The 23,336-nt window shown below is 43.4% G+C and overlaps 1 protein-coding gene across 3 annotated transcripts in view; it reads left to right on the forward strand.

The window, feature by feature from the left end:
• Window positions 1-23,336, forward strand: part of LOC139280901 (CCR4-NOT transcription complex subunit 4-like) — a 172,783-nt gene that overhangs the window by 83,810 nt on the left and 65,637 nt on the right. For all 3 annotated transcript variants that reach the window (XM_070900703.1, XM_070900702.1, XM_070900704.1), the window contains exons 8-9: window positions 2,319-2,376; window positions 10,375-10,627. In XM_070900703.1, the coding sequence (XP_070756804.1) occupies window positions 2,319-2,376; window positions 10,375-10,627 (311 nt within the window). The remainder of the gene's footprint in view (window positions 1-2,318; window positions 2,377-10,374; window positions 10,628-23,336) is intronic.

Below are 23,336 nucleotides of genomic sequence, written 5' to 3' on the forward strand. Positions count from 1 at the left end.
AATACAAGATCCAACACAAAATGTGCTGGGATTTATGAATATTAGTGCCACTGACATAGTTCTAGTTTTGATGTCCATTGAAGTGACCAGTTAAAACATTCTAAGCCAACTGGTTTCTCTCTTTCTCTCCTCGTTTTGAGAACTAGGATTGTGGCCCCAAATGCAATAGGCAGTATTTGTAAATACTGTAGCTCGATGCTCAGATGTTGTACATCCTGCAAAGCCATCCATGATTTCAGAGCTGCAAAGATGATTTTTTTTGCATTTGAAGATTGTGAACCCCTATGAATTTTAATTTTCAGGCCTCAACTAAAAGGTTTCTTTCAGGGTTGGTACAGAGTGCTGACAAAATGTCCATTGCTTTACCGTTCAACAATCGCAGCAGAAATTGGTTGGTCTTCATGCTTAAGCTCAGCATTCCAGTCTGAGTATTTGTCAGTGTTTCGCCTCCTGAAGCCACCAACTCCTTGCTGGTGGTCAATTTCTACTTGCTGGCAACCTGCCAGCAACTCTCCAAAGTAACCATTTCTTCACCTGCAAGACTCCATCATCATCATCACAGGCAGTCCCTCGAAGGGAGGATGACTTGCTTCCATGCCAAAAAGGGATGAGTTTACAGGTGTTTCAATGTTCCAGATCCCGAACTAATATTCCAGATCCTGAACTATATATTGAAGGGTGGAAGATGCCTGTGCGTGGATTTCTTTAACGTGTGGTGGCCGTTGCACACCAGCCACCACACGGGCTTGTCCGAGCTAGGTCTTGGTCCAGTGGCAAGGATTAACCAGGACGACTGTAGACCAGCTCTGCTGTATGAACCTAGCGTGCGCACACATCGCACTGTGGACGAGACAAGAAGTGTTAGCAGGTACTATAACCTCAGTATCCATCATAACCAAGTCCTCACCCAACATCCCCCCCCCCCACACACACACACACACACACACACACACACACACACACACACACACACACACACACGACACGCACTCCACATCACTAGTCACTGTGTGCAACAATCTGGAGCAAGGCCTCTAGCTACATTTTTATTTCATCTCTCTATCCCAGGGAAACTGAGTAATGTCATGCCAAGCTGCTGCACATGCTGAGATCGGCTAATGTGGAATAGACTGGAAACCCAACAATGGACCTTGGCTTTGTATGGCTCAGTGATGCAGCTGCTGAGATATTTCATCAAAGGATTGGTATCCACGCGCTACTCATTTGATCCGTGTTTGATTACTTGCTGTCAATCTGCTGTATGTTTATAGGAAATAATGAAAATCTATAACTTGGGTGTGATGTTGGTTGTTTAAATGCCAGCGAGGTTTATAATCCCTGGTAAAATAAACTGTGTCCTCACGATAACAAACAGCATCGTCTGTATTGGTAATGGGGAAGTGAATTAAGCTGCTTTGGCAATGTTGCAGCACCATGTCTGGCTCCCACTCACTCCCTGAAGCCACAGCATTACATTTAAGGACTCAACTTGGGTTCAATGTAATCGTGCCTTTATTTCAGTGATTTGTCATACTGAGGCTGTACTACATATCTAATCAGGAAAGCTGAGCAGTTGTGAATATTTCCATTAACCAATGGCTTGTGAAGTATAAATATTCTGTGTAACTAACTGAATATTCTGTGTAATTAACAGTCACAAGTTCCAGTTTCCTTAGAGTTCTTTGAGTTGAAGATTGTTTTGTGAGAAGGAGCAAAACTTGCACCATTCAATGGATAGATTCTGCAGTAGAAAACTTGATTCAAAACTGGTCAGTCTCCATCAGTAGAAGTCTTGCTGCTTTCTTAGTGTGATAAGTGGAATACTGCATCTGTGTTTTTTTTTAAAGGCTCAAATATCGTGTCAGTATGATTTTTTAAAAATCATCAAACCAAGTTAAAGAAAGCTACTTTTACATGAGTTAATGGATGGTCACCTGGACACCCAAAGTGCAACATGCTGCTCAACTTTTAACATCCCCTCTCTCTCCCTCCCAGTTGGCTAACAGTACAGCCGTGCCAGAGTACTGTGCCACACCAAATTGCAGGCATGCGCTACTGTCTGTGCATTGGCATTGATTTCTTTGCTGCTTTGACTTTTTATATAAAGAGCATGAGCAGCATCATCATCTAATTTCTTAATTTACCTCGTCTTTCATTTTACTTTCTTTAATGTTGGTGGGATCCTGCTCCGTGAGCCTTGCCCTTCACCTGGGCTTCTTGGTTTAAAAATAAATCTGATAGTAAATGAGCAGAGTGGCACACCTGAGGATTGCTGCAAGCGCCACATTATCAACTTCTTACAATTTCTTTTTTCGCAGACCTGTGGATAAACCACCAGAAACACTCAGTTTAGGAAACGGAGACAATTTACAACAGGTGAGATGCATTTGGGTCTTTATTTCAAATGTATGCTGAGTTCATTGACTAACTTGTTTTAGCCCCAGTACGACACTTTTTTTTAACCCATCCATGCTCTTTCGCTCTCTTTTCTCCCCCCCCCCCCCCCCCCAAAGCCTTCCAGTGCCTATCCCTTCGATGTTTGACACCAAGCTAAATAATTTTCCAATACCTAGAATTCTGGGGATGTTAACTTTAGCTATTCAGATGATCTGCTCCAAACTGGATTTACTTTCATGCAGCTACTTTCAATATTGAGACATTGTAGCAAAACAGTTTAACACAAATGATGAGAGTGTTGGGATGTATAACCATGAAACTGGTATGTAAGTCTATCGGAGTAATCCTGGGCTTTACAATGCCCTGGTTAATACTTTAAGTTATGATCATTGTTTGATAATCAAGGCATCAGAAAGGGTGCAGAGAAAGAACAGGACTAATCCCAAATGGTAAGGGCTTGAGCTGTGAGGAAGTGCAAATGAACCTCCAGTAGTACAGACCAAAGGGAATCTGGAGCGAACTCACTGAGCTGTCCCAAGAATGATGAGACAAATTCGGAATAGTACGTCCGAGTGACCTGGGCCACTTGGAAGTGAGAACAAAAATGTCAATTAGTGAGAAGTTTTAACATTTTTCTGGCAAAACTTCTCTATTCAAAAGGTGCTAAATGTTTGCAATAATTGGGCAGGAACATGAGACAAAAACTATCACCTGCTAAACATCTTGTCTTTTTATGGGATAATCCTCAGAACCCCACAATTGTGAACTGCCTTGTAGAATTCTAGCAATCAGGATTTCACACAATAAGCATTTAACCTGGTTATGACTCATCCATTTTTAATGCTGCTTTCTGTTCTGTAAAGGTTGTCTACGAAAACAGTCACTACATGGAGTAATTATTTGTGTTTGAGTAGTTGAGGTGTTCTGATTTAGTTTTTATCAAGGGATGTTATATATAAGCTATTATAAAGCGATGTTGGTCTTCAATAAATCTTGCTTGGCACATTCTGTGACCTCGCAGATATTACCTAAAGTGAGGACCCTCTGTTGCTGACCCGTTGCTCTACAGACTATTTAGGTATCCATCTAAAAGACATAAGGTGACCAGAACCCTGCAAGCAGATGGAGAGAATTGGCCGATGGCAAGCAAATAGTAGGTTGCTCTCTGTTTCAAGACCAAGTTTTAATAACTCTGGATGTGTTATCTATGCTTCTCGGCACTTGATTGGTGAACTCTCTGTAAAGGTCTCCAGTACTTTAACATGGAAACTGCATCTGATGTATGCTGGAGTAAACAAGTGGCTATGATGGATGGAAACACTGGGAGAAGAGCAAGAGTCCTTGAGCAAATGTTCTACCTTTTATCCTTGCAGATACTTTATGTTCTATAAAGGATATATCCACCTCTTAATATTCTAGGCATCTTCGTCATTTTGAATCAAAATCTTTTTTTTCTTCCCACTATCGTGATATGGTTGCCACTATCAATGCCGGTATTTATTGGCCATCCCTAGTTGCCCTTGAGATGGTGGTGGTGAGCCGCCACATTGGACCACTTCAGAACATATGGTGAAGCTGCTTCCACAGTACTGTTTACCCAGAGAATTGGCCTATTTTTACCCAGCAACGATGAAGGAACGGCAGTATATGGTCAGTTGGTGTGGTGTATGCCTTGGAGTTGGTGTTCCCATGCATCTGCTGACCTTGTCCTTGTAGGTGGTGGACGTTGTGGGTTTGGAAGTTCTTGCCCCTGGACTTGGTACTGTCCAGTCATGTCAGCTAGTGAGGATGACCTGTTTTTAGACCTGCATGTTTGAGATGTGCTTATGTTGTGAGTCATTTAAGATTAACTGTATTGGAGAGTTCTTTCATAAAAACAACAGATTGTTTACAGTTCTCCCTTGTTTTTAAAAAAAAAAATCAGCAGGAAGTAAAATAGAAAGCGCAGTCAAACAGAGGTCTTTAAATGGCTTTAAAAGGCAGGGAGCAAGGTACCACGAGCAAGTGGGTTTGGGGGACAGTTCCAAGGGAACAATGGTAATGGTTGAAAGATTGACCTCTGACGGTGGAGTGAAAGACACAGGAGATTAGCAATAATTGGAGTCCAAGGAAAGTATGGTTGAAGATGACTATCCCAATAGGCTACGATGAGGTTTTGGATGGACTTGGAAGCAAAGTGGAGCAGCTGAAGGGGGGTGGGGCTCATGGGTATGTGGGGACATTGTAGGGAGATAAGCTACCATGTTCTGGATTAGCTGAAGTTTATGATGTAGTGAGACAGCATTTGTACCTTATCTCTCTGAATTTACAAACCGAAATTTAGGTTATTACAAGTGTACAAGTCATGTCAGTGTGACTAGATGGTGCAAAACTTAAAATCGACATTCAGATATCGTGACAAACTCTCTGCACTATTGGGAAGTTTTTTTTTCCCCCAGAGATGATTAATCCAGGAGCTCAACTTGCCTGAGGACACTACCAAACCATGCTTTAGCCTCTTAATGACATCTCTGCAATTTCAATTGAAGGCCTTCAAGCAAAGAAATAGTCCTGTTGAGAAGTAATACAGGAGGAACTATTCAGAGATGCCTGCAGTTTAATGTGACATTTAAGAAAGATAGGATTTTGTCCCTCTGAGCTGCTAATTGTCACAAGGAGGTTCATTGGTATGTGAGCACTCAGCAGCAAGTGCACTTCACCATGGGGTTGCTGCCTGTTTGGTTTTGATCTGAACAATTTCTTGGATGTGCTATCTGGAAATTTGAGATGTGAAGTGGATACCACAGCTGACTTGAGTGCAACAGAAGTCAATTTATTCCATTTCTGTGTCTCATGATATTCCACCATTCCTAAGAAATCAATCCTGCATAATGCAACTTTGTGACATGTATTGAAAACTGGTTGGAGACACCTACTTACAATTATCGTGCATTTAACGTAGCAAAACGTCCCAAGGCGCTCAACAAGAACAACATCAATAAAAACATTTTTCACAGTGGGTCACAAGGATATATCGGGACAGATGACCAAAAGCTTGGTCAAAAAGGTACTTTTTAAGGAGCATCTTGAGAAGCAGAGTTTCGGGAGGGATTTCCAAAGTTTGGGACGAAGGAAGCTGAAAGCATAGCTGTCAATCAGGGATGCACCAGAGGCCAGAATTGGAGCAGTGCACAGATCTCCAAGGCTTTTAGGGCTGGGGAAGGTTACAGAGATGGGGAGGGATTTTAAAATGGAGGCATTGTCTGACTGGGATCCTGTGTAGGTCAGCAAGCACAGGGGTGATGGGTGAACGAAGCTTGGAGCGATTCAAGTTACGGGCAGCAGTTTATATAGGGTGCAAGATGGGAGGCTGGCCAGGAAGCATTGGAATCGTCCAGAGTAAAGGTTTAAGAAGAAAAGGCATGAATGTGGGTTTCAGTAGCAGATGAGCTGATGCAGGATCAGACTCTGACAGTGATGAAGGAGGAAGTAGGCGTTCTTTGTGATGGAGCAGATATGTGGTCGGAAGCTCATCTCTGGGTCAAACACAACACCAAGGTTGCGAACAGTCTGGCTCAGCTCCAGACAGTTGCCAGGGTTGGAAATGGTGGCCAGGGAAAGGAGTTTGTGGCGGAAACCTAAGACAATGGCTTCAGTCTTGCCAATATTTAGTTGAAGGCCATTTCTGATCATCCAGTATTGGATTCGTACAAGCAGTATGGCCAATCAGACAGTGGAGGGAGTCACGAGGTGGTGGCGCAGTAGAGCGGAGTGTCATCAGCGTACATGTGGAACCTTGTGTTTTCATGGAGACGAGGGATAAAGGGAATGTAATTTGATTAGTGGGGTGTAACAAGTGGTATTTCCCAGGGATCGGTAATGGGGGCCACAGCTTTTTACTATATATATATCAATGACTTGTATGAAGGACTAGCGTGTTGTATTAAGTTAGGAGGCACAATAAGTTGTGTAGATAGGAGTAGTATGTTACAAAGGGACAGGGACTAAGTGAGTGGGCAAAACCATGACAGGTGGAGTTTATTGGGAGGAAAGTGTGAGGTCATGCACTTGGGCAGAAAAAAAATCAAAGAGCAAGTTATTATTTAACTGGATAAAGATGGCAAAGTGCCGCAGTACAGCGGGACCTGGGGTTATTGGAGATAGTAAGGGGAAAAAGTCACTGGTGGGCGTAGTTTATAGGCCCCCAAATAATAACTTCACTGTGGGGCGGGCAATAATCAAGGGAATAATGGAGGCATGTGAAAAAGGAATGGCAGTAATCATGGGGGATTTTAACCTACATATCGATTGGTTAAATCAAATCGCACTGTGTAGCCTTGAAAAGGAATTCATAGAATGCATACAGGATGGTTTCTTAAAACAGTATGTTACAGAACCTACAAGAGAGCAAGCGATCTTAGATCTGGTCCTGTGTAATGAGACAGGAATAATAAACGATCTCCTCGTAAAAGATCCTCTCGGAATGAGTGATCACAGTATGGTTGAATTTGTAATACAGATTGAGGGTGAGGAAGTAGTGTCTCAAACAAGCGTACTATGCTTAAACAAAGGGGACTACAGTGGGATGAGGGCAAAGTTGGCTAAAGTCGACTGGAAACAGACGAAACGGTGGCACAATTGAGGAACAGTGGAGGACTTTTAAGGAGCTCTTTCATAGTGCTCAACAAAAATATATTCCAGTGAAAAAGAAGGGTGGTGTAAGAGAAGGGATAACCAGCCGTGGATAACCAAGGAAATAAAAGAGAGTATCAAATTAAAAACCAATGCATATAAGGTGGCCAAGGTTAGTGGGAAACTAGAAGATTGGGAAAATTTTAAACAACAGCAAAGAATGACTAAGAAAGCAATAAAGAAAGGAAAGATAGATGACAAAAGTAAACTTGCGCAAAACATAAAAACAGATAGTAAAAGCTTTTACCGATATATAAAACGGAAGAGTGACTAAAGTAAATGTTGGTCCCTCAGAAGATGAGAAGGGGGATTTAATAATGGGAAATGTGGAAATGGCTGAGACCTTAAACAATTATTTTGCTTCGGTCTTCACCGTGGAAGACACAAAAATCATGCCAAAAATTGCTGGCCACAGGAATGTGGGAAGGGAGGACCTCGAGACAATCACTATCACCAGCGGGGTAGTGCTGGACAGGCTAATGGGACTCGAGGTAGACAAGTCCCCTGGTCCTGATGAAATGCATCCCAGGGTATTAAAAGAGATGGCGGAAGTTATAGCGCATGCATTGGTTATAATCTACCAAAATTCTCTGGACTCCGGGGAGGTACCAGCGGATTGGAAAGCAGCTAATGTAATGCCTGTTTATTAAAAAAAAAAAGGGGGCAGACAAAAGGCAGGTAACTATAGGCCAGTTAGTTTAACGTCTGTAGTGGGGAAAATGCTTGAAGCTATCATTAAGGAAGAAATAGCGGGACATCTAGATAGGAATAGTGCAATCAAGCAGACGCAACATGGATTCATGAAGGGGAAATCATGTTTAACTAATTTACTGGAATTCTTTGAGGATATAACGAGCATGGTGGATCGAGGTGTACCGATGGATGTGGTGTATTTAGATTTCCAAAAGGAATTCGATAAGGTGCCACACAAAAGGTTACTGTAGCAGATAAAGGTACGTGGAGTCAGAGGAAATGTATTAGCATGGATAGAGAATTGGCTGGCTAACAAAGTAGAGAGTCGGGATAAATGGCTTTTTTTCGGGTTGGAAATCGGTGGTTAGTGGTGTGCCACAGGGATCGGTGCTGGGACCACAACTGTTTACAATATACATGGATAACCTGGAAGAGGGGACAGAGTGTAGTGTAACAAAATTTGCAGATGACACAAAGATTAGTGGGAAAGCAGGTTGTGTAGAGGACACAGAGGCTGCAAAAAGATTTAGATAGGTTAAGTGAATGGGCTAAGGTTTGGCAGATGGAATACAATGTTGGAAAGTGTGAGGTCATCCACCTTGGAAAAGAAACAGTAAAGGGGAATATTATTTGAATGGGGAGAAATTACAACATGCTGTGGTGCAGAGGGACCTGGGGGTCCTTGTGCATGAATCCCAAAGTGTTAGTTTGCGGGTGCAGCAGGTAATCAGGAAGGCGAATGGAATGTTGGCCTTCATTGCGAGAGGGATGGAGTACAAAAGCAGGGAGGTCGTGCTGCAACTGTACAGGGTATTGGTGAGGCCGCACCTGGAGTACTGCGTGCAGTTTTGGTCACTTTACTTAAGGAAGGATATACTAACTTTGGAGGGGGTACAGAGACGATTCACTAGGCTGATTCTGGAGATGAGGGGGTTACCTTATGATGATAGATTGAGTAGACTGGGTCTTTACTTGTGAGTTCAGAAGGATGAGGGATGATCTTTTTGAAACATTTAAAATAATGAAAGGGATAGACAAGATAGAGGCAGAGAGGTTGTTTCCACTGGTTGGGGAGACTAGAACTAGGGGGCACAGCCTCAAAATACGGGGGAGCCAATTTAAAACAGTGTTGAGAAGGAATTTCTTCTCCCAGAGGGTTGTGAATCTGTGGAATTCTCTGCCCAAAGAAGCAGTTGAGGCTAGCTCATTGAATGTATTCAAATCACAGATAGATTTTTAACCAATAAGGGAATTAAGGATTATGGGGAGCGAACGGGTAAGTGGAGCTGAGTTCACGGCTAGATCAGCCATGATCTTGTTGAATGACGGAGCAGGCTCGAGAGGCTAGATGGCCTGGTCCTGTGCCTAATTCTTATGTTATGTTCTTATGTTACTTGTGCATGAAACACAAAAGGATAGTATGCAGGTACAGCAAGTGATCAGGAAGGCCAAAGGATCCTTGGCCTTTATTGCAAAAGGGGATGGAATATAAAAGCAGGGAAGTCTTGCTACGGTTATACAGGGTATTGGTGAGGCCACACCTGGAATACTGCATGCAGTTTTGCTTTCCATATTTACGAAAGGATATACTTGCTTTGGAGGCAGTTCAGAGTAGGTTCACAAGTTTGATTCCGAAGATGAGGAGGTTGAGTAAGTTGGACCTCTACTCATTGGAATTGAGAAGAATGCGAAGTGATTTTATCGAAACGTTGTAAGATTATAAGGGGGCTTGACGAGGTGGATGCAGAGAGGATGTTTCCACTCATGGGGGAGACTAGAACTAGAGGGCACGATCTTGGGATAAGGGGCCGCCCATTTAAAACTGAGGGGGGCAATTTCTTCTGAGGGTTGTAAATCTGTGGAATTCGCTGCCTCAGAGAGCTGTGGAGGCTGGGACATTGAATAAATTTAAGACAGAAATAGACAGTTTCTTAAACAATAAGGGGATAAGGGATTCTGGGGAGTGGGTGGGGAAGTGGAGCTGAGTCCATGATCGAATCAGCCATGATATTGAATGGTGGAGCAGGCTCGAGGGGCAGTATGGCCTACTCCTGTTCCTATTTCTTATGTCCTTATATAAAAATACTATTTCCTCTGGTTTGGGAATCCAGAACAAGGGGGCGCAATCAAAATTAAAGTGAGAATATCTCTGAGTGAAATCAGATAGCACTTTTTAATACAAAATGTTGTAGAAATCTGGAACTCTCAAAGGGCAGTGATTGCTGGGTCAATTGAAATTTTCAAGAACTAATAAATTTAATTAGGTAAGTGTATCAAAGGATATGGAGTTAAGATACAGATCAGTCACAGTCAAATCGAATAGTCGAACAGGCTCAAGGAGTTGAATGGCCTACTCCTGTTCGTATGTGAGAAACTGGGCTTACTGACATTTTTTTTTAAAAACACATCATTCTGAATTCAACTAGGGGACACCTCCACAGTACTGAAGAACTCTAAGTAGCTTAGCACTGGATGCAACTGAAATTGCTACTCAGAGCTGAATCTCATGTGACCTGCACAGAGATGATGGGAAAGTTTTATTTTCTGATTTCCATTTGGATTGTAGCTCTTCAGTAATGTAATTAGTAATCTGCAACCGTGTCTGTTTTTCAGATCCCAGCCAGTGAAACACCGTCACCACCACCAGGCTTAACAAAGTCCAACCCAGTCGTCCCCATTAGTTCATCCAATCATAATGCTCGCTCACCTTTTGAGGGGGCCGCAGCAGAATCCCAGTCCCTCTTTTCAGATAACAGTAACTTCAGACACCCCAACCCCCTCCCCAACAGCCTGCTTTATCCCACTTCATCACCATCAACACACGACTGGCCAACGGCACCAGAGCCACAGAGTCTCTTCACGTCAGGTACGTGCCTTTGCCAGCGTTCCACAGGATCTGGGGATGATGCTTGGACCTTGATTACTAAAAGGGCACTCTTTCTCATACGCACTTGTCAAGTGCACAAAGCTTATGAGCTATAAAAGTAGTGAGATAAACTAGCATAAATAGTATATAACTTAAATCGGCAGAAGCGGTGAAAGGAAGATTTAAAAGTACATGACCTCCAAGGGTCCATGATAACTGCTTGTGGTTACCTGGCTGCATTTTGTTACCCAGTAATCACTGTGTCTGTGTCTGCAATGCACTGTCAGTGAGTTTATTTCTTATCAGCACACTGCTAGTACTGAACCAAGATCAGCAACAAACACATTCTGAAACTAAGCGTTCACTGGAAGCAGTGCAAACTTTTTTTTTTATAATACATTTATATATATTTTTTTTAAAAAGGGATCCAATCCAAGCTTGCAGCAATGCAGTCATGGTTTTAGAGCATGCTGTGCTGGGATTGCTGACTTGTTACTGTCTCCATGCAGAATTAGGATGAGGTAGCCTTATGTTGCTGCCAACTGGAGTCAGCACTGATGTAAAATTTCTGCTAATACAAATCTGTGTGCAACCAATTCAAGAAATTCTGTGCATGCCTTAGGGCTAACATGAAGGATAAACTGGGCGCTCTGCTTGCAATATAATCTTAAATGCATGATTTTTCCCACATCAGATTGTTGACAAAACAGTTTTTGTTCTGATGATCTGTCTGGTTCTTTCACTGCATTAGCTTTTCAATATTGATTTGTGTAACTTTGTTTAAACATTGTAGTTCAGTTGTAGTTTTGCATCATCTCTCATTCTCCATTGCTTGTTTTTCCCCTCTAAAGATTATTGTTTAAGTTTTTGGTTAGATGTGTTCATTATCTTGGTGTTCTGAAAGCTAGTGAACCACATTCAGTGCGCTGTTGAGTACAATAAGGGTGTCCTAGCTTGTATCCTTGTGGGTTCATTGGTGTGTGCCATGGTGTGTTGGGGGAGGGGTGAGCAGGTCCTGTAGTTTAAATCCATGATCCATTAGTTGGCATGCGTCTCAAGTTCCTAATACTAACATCTGGGTATTCTGAGTCAGCGTTTTTCCACCAATAAACAACAGAGCTAATTACAGCTTTTCCCAGACCATCAGGCTCACAACATTCAAATGGGGCAAAGCAACATATAAGAAATATAAGCACCAATGAGGCTGATTGCCTGGGCTTCGAGGATTGATTGCTGGAGCTCAGGAGAGTGGAGGACCTTTGGGGCCGCAGATGGACACCTAGAACTAAGATAGTAGCTAGCTACTAATGAGCAAGGCCACATGTTTATGTTAACATAGAAACATGGAAAATAGGTGCGGGAGTAGGCCATTCGGCCCTTCGAGCCTGCACCGCCATTCAATGAGTTCATGGTTGAACATGCAACTTCAGTACCCCATTCCTGCTTTCTCACCATACCCCTTGATCCACCTAGTAGTAAGGACTTCATCTAACTCCTTTTTGAATATATTTAGTGAATTGGCCTCAACAACTTTCTGTGGTAGAGAATTCCACAGGTTCACCACTCTCTGGGTGAAGAAGTTTCTCCTCATCTCGGTCCTAAATGGCTTACCCCTTATCCTTAGACTGTGACCCCTGGTTCTGGACTTCCCCAACATTGGGAACATTCTTCCTGCATCTCACCTGTCGAAACCTGTCAGATTTTTAAACGTTTCTGAGATCCCCTCTCATTCTTCTGAACTCCAGTGAATACAAGCCCAGTTGACCAAGTCAGTCTGTTTCTAGGATTCTGGAATTTGATTATGGTTACTGTGCTTTTCGCTGATCTGTTTTGTGCATGTTTGATTGTTCATCAGTCAATCTAAGTTTGAAGGCTCGTGATGGCCAGCAACACAGCCTTCGCACAGTGTATGGGGGGAATACAATATTTTAGGGAGCAAGTGGTTTACCTTCCTGCACGGCTGGAATACACCAGCTCTGGATAAGATTACACCCGTCATGGACTATCCGCCTGTGAATGAGGTTGCAGGCCTATGACTAGGGATGAGGTGCGCAAGTGGAATTACATTTACGCCAGACCTGTTGGTTGTAGCACTAATAGACTGTTCTAAGAGTTGTAGAGTGTGCCCCTTGTGGTAGGGTATTGACCCAAGACTGGGTGCTTGTTCTCCAAGAACTACATAGAATGCACAGCACAGAAACCGGTCATTCGGCCTAACGGGTCGATTCTGGTGATTGTGCTCCACATGAGCTTCATCTCGCCCTCTCATCCTATCTTTCTATTCGGTGCTACCTCATGTGCTTATGTCGCTTCTCCTTCAATGTGTCTATGCATTTCACCTCAACCACTCCCTGTGGCAGCAAGTTCCACCTTCTAGCCACTGTCTGGATAAAGAAGTTGCTCCTAAATCCCTGACTGGAATTAATAATAGGATTACATAAAATATCCAGTCAGAACTAGGCCATTCGGTCCATGCCGGTTTATGCTCCACTCCAGCCTTCTCCGTCTTTCCTCATCTAACCCTCGGCATAACCCTCTCTTCCCTTCTCCCTCGTGCTTGTCGAGCCACCCCTTAAATGCATCGACACTATTCGCTTCAACCACTCCATCAATTTTATGGCCTTGTCAATTTTTTTATCTCAATACTCCTGTGAAGCGCACTGGGACGTTTCACTGTTAAAGGCGCTATATAAATACAAGTTGCTGTTAACCTGTGTCGATATTGTGTTTTTGTGCTCCTAGATCCCTTTGCTCCGCTATCCCATTTAGATTCTTTTCTTCCAAGTAATAAGTGACCCCCATGTACTTTGCTTACCAAAATGTAATGCCTCACATTTATCTGTTAAGTGCCCATTCTACAAGTTTATTAATGTCGTCTTGCAATTTGTGACAGTCCTCCTTCATATTGGCTATTCCCCCCCCCCCCCCTCTCCTCCCCCCACCAAAAAAAAATTGGTGTCGTCCACAAATTTAGAAATTGTGTTTTGATTGCAAAGTCTAAACCGTTAAAATAAATTGTGAACAGCAGTGGTCCCAGCACTGATCCTTGTGGAACACCACTACCCACCACCTGCCACTGTGAATAGCTGCTCTTTACCCCTACTCTCTGCTTTCTGTCTTGAAGCCCGCTCTGCTACTTGACCCCTAACTCTGCATTCCCTGACTTTAATCATCAGTCTATTATGTGGTACCTTATCAAAGGCCTTTTGAAAATCTAGATAAATTACATCTACTGCAGTTCCTTTGTCTACTTTCTTTGTTACCTCTTCAAAAAAATTCAATTCGGTTGGTCAAGCAGAACTTTACCTTTTTGAAATTCATGCTGACTATTCATATATTTTTGGTTTCTAGATGTTCTATTTTCTTGTAGGGATTCCATTATCTTTCCTACTGCCGATGTTATGCTGACTGGCCTATAGGTCTCTAGACATCTTCTATCTCCTTTCTTAAATATAGGTATTACGTTGGCTATCAAGTCTCTGGCATTGCACTTTTTTCTAAAGAATTACTAAATATGTGCAGATAAAGCCTCTCAAGTGGAAAATCTTCTCTACATCTACCCTATTGAACGCCTTCATAATTTTCAAGCCTTCTATCGGGTCACCTTTCCGATTTCTCTGCTAGAGAAAAGAGCCCGAGCCAGTTCAGTCTTTTCTGATGGTTACAACCTCTCCGTTCTGGTCTCATCGTTGTAAATCTTTTTTTGAATTTTCTCATGTTTCTCTATCCTTTTTGTAATATGGAGACTAGAACTGTGTGCAAACGGAAGGAAATTGGGACAGTCACCCCAGACATGGGCCAGTTTAAAAGCTAAGAACAGGTTTCTTGCCTGAACTCATGGAACAGATGGTGGGAAGAGACTATGAAATGAATGAAAATAATTGTATTAACTTTCATCCTGTTTAATACCTTGAGCCTTATAGGATAGGAATGGGTGAGGTGCCATCACAGTGCTATGCGAATGAAGACTTGTGGAATAAAGCAGAGCAACCCTCTTGCTTTATAAACTCACTCTGCACTTCTAATATTGTAGAGGGCAATACAAAAAGACATTGACTCTGAAGTTTCATTTTTCTCGTGGTTACATCTTGGCCTCAATTCAGAAGTGAGTTAGACTCCAAGAGCTTTGGGTGCAGCTGGATGGTCGGTTTCACTTTGTCTTGTGAAGTATGCTGCAGCTTTCTTTTCTGCAATTCATTTTGTGCTTTCTGGAAATTCCATTCACTGGTATGTCTGAATTAATTAGCTTGTATAATCCCACTCACTACATTTTAATAACGTGTCACATGAATAGTCTGTTTCCCAGCCTGAATGGCCAATTTGTGGCCTGGCTCTTGAAGATGTGTTACCATAATTTTCAGTTGTACACTCCCAGCCCTGAATACTGGGTGCTGGTAACGTCTCCTTTAAAGATGTGTTAATGTATGCAGCTGTACTGTGTGCCTTCATCTTGCCTTATTGATTCTCTGGGTACAGGTTAAGAAATCAGTGTTAAACTAAATGACAGTAGTTCAATGTTTGGACAGAAATGCTTGTGACCATTGGAATTAATTTAATAAATTATTAATCTGCTCAGTTGCAGAAGGGATCCCATGCCCCCCCTGACCCCCCGCCCCGCACTTGGATCAACATGGCATTTTCCATTTCCCATCTCAGCCATGCTGTGGTGTCTGAGTATGGCAAATAAGGGACATTTTTGTATTGTGGCCCCTATTAACTGGGAGTTGGTTTGAGATTGCCCAAACTTATTTTGCATAGGATCCTGACAGCCAGCTGGCAGTCAAGGCTTTCTTACCAATCTGGCTGGGTTTGAACCTAGAGATGAAAGAATAGCACCAAACCCATTGCACCACCCTATCCCATCACCCTTTTTATTGTGCATTGAGCACTCCGTAGCTTTGTAATACACTGAAGCATCATAATATGACTGATGCAGCACTAACTTAATTTCGTCAGTGGCAAAGCAGTTTCAAGAACCCCTCATTCATTCTGCCACTGCTCCCCACACCAATAAATCCCAATTAGTGTAGTTATGGCATGTGGGGAGGAGAAATTGAGTATCTATTGTGTTTCCAAAACAGACAACTTTTGTACACTGCAATCTCTAAACACAAGTCAATGTCTGTTAATTCTGCAATGGGAATAGCTTTAAACTGGTTTGTAATCCTTTCAAATTGAAGAAGTTTCATCAATGATGTCAGTTTGGCGGAGGATGGGCACGTGTTCCTGCCCGAGCCAGCTAAGTGACCCTGCAGTCCTAGAGCTCCCCATTGAGAGTCGAGTGCTCAACTTTCAACTTCCAACTTCAGCTTCCGGCCAAAAGTAATTGATTTCTTTTCTTTATTGCTTTGTCGGAAGTAGAATTGGAGCAGTGCAGGCAACCATTGAAATCCTTCTCGCTTGAAGAATTTGTGAAAAATATTGCAGAAATCTTAATCAGAAGGTTAGATTACCACAAAGTCGTGATGAATTCTTGGCTTAGTTTAATTTTTTTCCCGTTTTGCTGAGATGTTTATACCATAAAACATTTCCATTGTTGGCCCTTAAACTGGGGAAATCTCCATCCTGGATATTGCCCCCACTTGGGACGTTGAATGAAGTTTGCTTTGGCCCATAGATCCTTCATCCTTTCCAGATGGATGAACTTGTTTTTAAATATGAAGGCTTTTTCGCCTCACTAATCCAGTTCTGGGCTTCCTGGCTGCTTTCTTTGTTACATCACCAGCATGTTCACAGTTGTGAAGTCATTTATTGTCTTAATTTTCCCTAGTATTTGAAGGGGGAAAGTGCATTGGGATTCTGAGCTTAATGTATAACTGCTCTACTTGAGATACAGTAATGCCATTTGAAGAGGATACCCATTCACACAGGTTGTACCTAACTTCATCACTGATACACTTGACAGGAAAAATGTATCACTTTCCCAGGTGCAGCCGAGATGTTGCATTGACCTCAACAGGAAAAAGTACCAATTCCCCATCTTTTGTCACCTTTTTCCCCTCTGCTTGGGATTGAGTTGATTTGATGCAAACTTTTATCTCTCATGTTTGAGGGGAAATCTCATTTGGTTTTAATTCCCAGCAGACAATGGAAGGAAGTAATGCTTAACCAGTGTTTTCACCAAGCTTATTTGGTGTACTGATACCAGTACAAGTGGGAGAAACCATCTGAGTTAATACACCTTAATATGCCAATGCAGTTGGGTGATTCTATTCATCGACCCACTGCCCCATATTCACACAACTGGTGATAGGTGAAGTCCTGGCAAGTATAGGCCTAAGTGTTCTAGAGTTCAAAGTATTATCTCCAAACTAAAGCCAAGCTTGTCTGAGACTCACTTGCAGATCTCTCATCCATGAACCCCACAGCTTTCTGCATCAATCCCCTCCCCATTTCTGCCCCCGATGCAAGTTTGACAGCTCCTGGTCCTCAGGCATGTCCCTCTCCCTTCAAAATAGCCACCCTCGTCCCATCCCCCACATACACCATGCATCCTGGACCCATCTATCCTTCAACTGCTGCTCCGTCTCCAACCTCACTTTCCCTTCTAATATCCTTGAATATATCGTCCATGCCTATCTCTCCTGAAGTTCACTGAGAATTTCTGCAGTCGGGACTTGCCTCCTTACAATGCAGAAAATGCCCGAGCCAAAGCAGAGTAAGAATTTGCATTTTTAAACCACCTTTCAGATCCTCGGGATGTATCAAAATGCTTCAAAACCAATGAAATACTTGTCAATTGTGGTCCCTGTTGTGTAAGCAGGGAAGTTATCCCGATGGCTGGGCTAGCAATTCCTCAGCCAACACCTTTAAAACCAGGTTATCGAATTATTCATCTCATTTGCTGTTTGCAGGGTCTTGTTTGCAGCATCTTGCTGTCCACATAACAATTGAGATTTAAAAAAGATAATCTAATTTTGGGTGGTGGTGGCCCAGCTATCGGGATAACGTCCCTGTCCTTCAAGTAGTGCTGTGGTATCTTTGCATCTACCTGAAGAAACAAGTTGGACCTTGGGTTAACATTGTATCTGAAAGACCTGCAATAATGCAGCACTCGAGTCAGTGCTGTACTCGTATCCACCTCGATTCTGTACTCAAGTTCCAGAGTGGACCTTTTTCCCCCCAAACTTCTGATTCAAGTCCTACTGCTGAGCCAAGCTGGCAGTCACAAATAACATCCTCTGTGACCATGATGCACGGTCCCTCCTTGTCCTCTCCATTTGCAGCATTTGGTATAATTGATCAAGCTATCCTCCTCCAATGCATCTCTTCCATTGTCCAGCTATATTGAACTGCTCTTGAATTGTTCCATTCCTACGTATTTGTCTACAGTCAGTGTCTTTCCTCCCCCACGCAATCATGTGGATCTGCCAGGCATCTGTCCTCTGCCCCCATCGCATCCTTGCCGACCTGCTGACTCTGATGTGAGTGAGTTTTCATATTTATGCATGATCCCGAGCTTTGTGTCTCCACCATATCCCTCAATGGATCAACCAACTCCATGCTGTCAGACTGCTCGTTTCATATCAAGTCTTGGATGAGCCACAATTTCTTCCATCCCGAACATCACCTTTGACCCCCTTCACAAATTCCACTCCCTTGCCATTAATTCTGTCTCTCTCCCTGACACCACATATATTGAACCAGACTATTTGTAGTCTTGGTGTCTTGCTCCATTGCCCACCTCTGCCCTACCACTGAGCCCCTTATACATGCCTTTGCCACCTCCAGACTCGAGGACTATAATGCTCATCTTGGGGTCCTTCCATTAACGCCACCTTGTCCACAACTCTGTTACACTAAAACCTGTGAGGCCATCAACACCCCCCCCATCCTTCCTGACCTACACTGATTCCCTGTCTGTTACATTAAGTTCTAAATCCTTGTCCTTATTTATTAATCCCTTCATAGTTTTGTCTCACCCTATTCCTGCAGTCTCCTCCATTCCTCTGACTCCAGCCCCTTGTTTCCAAACATTTCCTCTCTCTCTCTCTCTCTCTCTCTCTCTCTCTCTCTCTCTCTCTCTCTCTCTCTCTCTCTCTCTCTCTCTCTCTCTCTCTCTCTCTCTCTCTCTAAACACCATCTTCTTTGACCAAACCTAATATGGCTTCAGGGTGACCAAGGCTGGGAACTCAACATCCAGGAGTATTCAACGTTCAGGAAGGATAGACAGAAAGGAAAAGGAGGTGGAGTAGCATTGCTGGTTAAAGAGGAAATTAACACAATAGTAAGGAAGGACATTAGTTTGGATGATGTGGAATCTGTATTGGTAGAGCTGCGGAATAGCAAAGGGCAGAAAACGCTAGTGGGAGTTGTGTACAGACCACCAAACAGTAGAGGTTGGGGACAGCATCAAACAAGAAATTAAGGATGCGTGCAATAAAGGTACAGCAGTTATCATGGCGACTTTAATCTACTTATTGATTGGGCTAACCAAACTAGTAGCAATACGGTGGAGGAGGATTTCCTGGAGTGTATTAGGGATGGTTTTCTAGACCAATATGTCGATGAACCAACTAGAGTGCTGCCCATCCGAGACTGGGTGATGTGTAATGAGAAAGGACTAATTAGCAATCTTGTTGTGCGAGGCTCCTTGGGGAAGAGCGACCATAATATGTTAGAATTCTTCATTAAGATGGAGAGTGACAGTTAATTCAGAGTCTAGAGTCCTGAACTTAAGGATAGATAACTTCGATGGTATGAGACATAAATTAGCTAGAATAGAAAGGCGTGAACTGTGAGGAGGCTGCAGGGTGACTTGGACAGGTTAGGTGAGTGGGCAAACGCGTGGCAGATGCAGTATAATGTGGATAAATGAGCTCATCCACTTTGGTGGCAAAAACACTGAGGCAGAATATTATCTGAATAGTGGCAGATTAGGAAAAGGGGAGGTGCAAAGAGACCTGGGTGTCATTGTACATCAGTCATTGAACGTTGGCATGCAGGTGTACAGCAGGCAGTGAAGAAGGCAAATGATATGTTGGCCTTCATAGCTAGGGGATTTGCGTATAGAAGCAGAGAGGTCTTACTGCAGTTGTACAGGGTCTTAGTGAGGCCTCACCTGGAATATTTTGTACAGTTTTGGTCTCCTAATCTGAGGAAGGACGTTCTTGCTATTGAGGGAGTGCAGCGAAGGTTCACCAGACTGATTCCTGGGATGGCAGGACTGACATATGAGGAGAGACTGGATCAACTGGACCTGTATTCACGAGTTTAGAAGGATGAGAGGGTATCTCATAGAAACACACACAATTTTGACGGAAATGGACAGGTTAGATGCAGGAAGCATGTTCCCGATGTTGGGGAAGTCCAGAACCAAGGGACACAGTCTAAGGATAAGGGGTAAGCCATTTAGGACTGAGATGAGGAGAAACTTCTTCACAGAGTTGTTAACCTGTGGAATTCTCTACTGCAGAGAGTTGTTGATGCCAGTTCATTGGATGTATTCAAGAGGGAGTTAGATGTGGCCCTTACGGCTAAAGGGATCAAGGGGTATGGAGAGAAAGCGGAAAGCAGGGAATGATCAGCCATGATCTTATTGAGTGATGGTGCAGGCTCGAAGGGCTGAATGGCCTACTCCTGCACCTATTTTCTATGTTTCTAAACGGCTGGTCACTGCGCACTTCCCCCTTCCTGGTTCGGTGCCTGTTTACTCTGCATCCATTTTCCTCCTGCCTATTCATGAAACTCACTTGGGGTGTTGCTTTGTTAAAGGGACCAAGTAAATGCAAGTTGGTGACGAATAGAAGTAGAGAATCTAACTTTGTGCTGGGTGTTTGAGTTGAAGTGGACTTGGTATGACATTTTCTCACAACCGGCATTGTACTTTACTGATGATCTAGGGCGGGGGTTGAGCATACAGCGCAGCCAATATCAAGCTCCGTTGGCACCATAAAAATGACCATGAAAAGCTGATGGATTGTTGTAAAAATCCAACTAGTTCACTGATACCCATTAGAGGAAGGAATCCACCACCCCTCTACATATTGCAACAGTAAACACTTCATACAACTACTATTGGGTACTTTTAGTGAAGTCCTCGTGACAACAGTAATTGCAATGGTTGGCATGTAATAACAGAAAACTGCAACAATTGACTCCGAGCAAACTTCTGTAATGCCAACTGTAAAATGATACTTGTGTTCACTGAGTATAATCATACAATAGAATCGATACAACACAAAAGGAAGCCATTTGGCTTGTCATGCTCGTGTCCGCTCTCACTTCAGCTAGTCCCACTCCCCTGCCCGTTCCCCAAAACCCTGCAAGTTCTTTTCCTTCAGGTACTTATCCAACTCCCTTTTTGAAAGCCACGATTTGAATCTGCCTCCACCACCCTTTCAGGAAGTGCATTCCAGATCCGAACCACTCAGAGTTTTTAAAAAGTTTTTCCTGCGCCTTTGGTTATTTTGCCAATTACCTTAAATCTGTGTCCTCTGGTTCTCGACCCTTCCGCCAATGGGAACAGTTTTTCTCAATCTACTGTCGATCGCTCATGATTATGAACATCTCTATCAAATCTTCTCTTGACCTTCCCTGCTCCAAAGAGAACAACCCCAGCTTCTCGAACTGAAGTCCCTCATCCCTGGAATCATTCTGATAAATCTTCACCCTCTCTCAGGCCATCACATCATTCCGAGTGCGGTGCCCAGAATTGGACATAATACTGTTTGAGGCTGGACCAGTGTTTTATAAAAGGTTGTTCATAACTTTCTTGCTTTTTACACTCTGCCTCTATTTAAAAAGCCCAGGATCCCGTATGCTTTTTTAACCACTTTCTGAACCTGCCCTGTCACCTTCAACAATTTGTGCATATGTACCCCAAGTCTCTCTGTTCATGAGCCCCCTTTACAATTGCACCCTTTAGTTTATATTGCCTCACCTCATTCTACCAGAATGTATCACTTCACATTTTTCTGTGTTAAATTTCATCTGCCACGTGTCCTCCCATTCCACCAGCCTGTCTGTCCTCTTGAAGTCTATCACTATGCTCCTCACTGTTCACTATACTTCCATGTTTAATAATTGTCTGCTGTACACCCAAGTCAAAGTAATCAATATATATCAAGAAAAGCAGTGGCCCCAGTACCAACCCCTGAGGAACACCACTGTATACCTTCCTCCAGTCCGACAAACAACTGTTCACCACTGCTCTTTCCTGTCACTGAGCCAATTTCGTATCCACGCTGTCACTGTCCCTTTTATTCCATGAAGCCTGCTTAAATCGACAGCTTTAAACAGGAAAAGAAAAGGTATCCAAACTAAACTGCTCTTAGATATTTTTACAAATGTTTTTTGGGGAGGGGGGGGGGGGGAGGGTTGTGTCCATTGTTTGTGTTTTTGTGTGTTTGATTTTTCTACTTATCAAGATGAAAGATTCATGTCTGGCAACAAAACCGTTTCCATTTCCGGCATCCAGCATTAAGCACTTCTGATTTGGGTAAAATACTGGTTAGATTCCAAGTGCTGCTGCTTCTATGTTGTCCCACCAGAGATCTGAGCTAATTCTCGGTGCAATTCTTAAGGGGTGCTGCATTTTCACAGATGTCCCATCTTTTGGATACAATCCTAAACTGAGGCCCCATCTGTCTGTTCAGGTGGACTTAAACCATGCAACTATTGAAAGAACTGAGGAATTCACAACCAACATCATAGACAGATCAAAATCTCAGCGGGTCAGGCAGCATCTGTGGAAAAACAGTTAATATTTCGGGTCAACGACCCTTTGTCAGAACTGCCGAATGTTCAAAGAACACATTCTTAGAATTGAAAGGGGGAGGGGAAGAAAGAACAAAGGGAAGGTCTGTCATAGTGTGGAAGGCAGGAGAGATTAGAGAGACAAAAGGGGTGATGGCCGAATTGAAATGGTGGTGTCAGAAGTCAGCAAAAGATTAATCTGGATAGGGGTGGTGTTCATTATAGGCAGTCCCTCGAAATCGAAGAAGACTTGCTTCCATTCAAAGTGAGTTCTCAGGTGACTATACACTCCAATACGGGAATCACAGTCCCTGTCACAGGTGGGACAGACTACCGTTGAAGGAAAGGGTGAGTGGGGAGTCTGGTTTGCCGCACGCTCCTTCCATTGCCTGCGCTTGGTTTCTGCATGCTCTCTGTTACAAGACTCCAGGTGCGCAGTGCCCTCCTGGATACTCTTCCTCCACTTAGGGCGGTCTTGGGCCAGGGATTCCCAGGCGCCGGTGCGGGTGGTGCACTTTATCGGGGAGGCTTTGAAGGTGTCCTTGAAACGTTTCCTCTGCCCACCTGGGGCTCGCTTGCCGTTTAGGAGTTCCGGATAAAGCACTTGCTTTGGGTGTCTCGTGTCAGGCTTGCGGACGATGTGGCCCGCCCAAAGGAGCTGGTTGAGTGTGGTCAGTGCTTCGATGTTGGCCTGATCGAGAACACTAATGTTAATGGCAAAGTAATGACTAGCCATTATAGACAGAGAAAAAGATGGGGGTGTCGGCGGGGGGCAGGGAAAAGGAGCTAAAGTTGAGCAGAGGTTATGCTCTGAAATTGTTGAACTCTATGTTGAGTCCAGAAGGATGTTCCTCGAGCTTGTGTTGAGCTTCATTGGAACAGTGGAAGAGTCCAAGGACGAAGATATCAGTGGGAATGGAGTGGGGAATTAAAGTGATGGGCGACCGGAAGCTCAGGGTGACACTTATGGACTGAAAGGAGGTGTTCAGCAAAGAGGTCACCCAATCTACGT

Source organism: Pristiophorus japonicus, chromosome 15 (genome assembly GCF_044704955.1).
Source record: "Pristiophorus japonicus isolate sPriJap1 chromosome 15, sPriJap1.hap1, whole genome shotgun sequence".
In the NCBI taxonomy this organism is placed as follows: Eukaryota; Metazoa; Chordata; class Chondrichthyes; family Pristiophoridae; genus Pristiophorus; species Pristiophorus japonicus.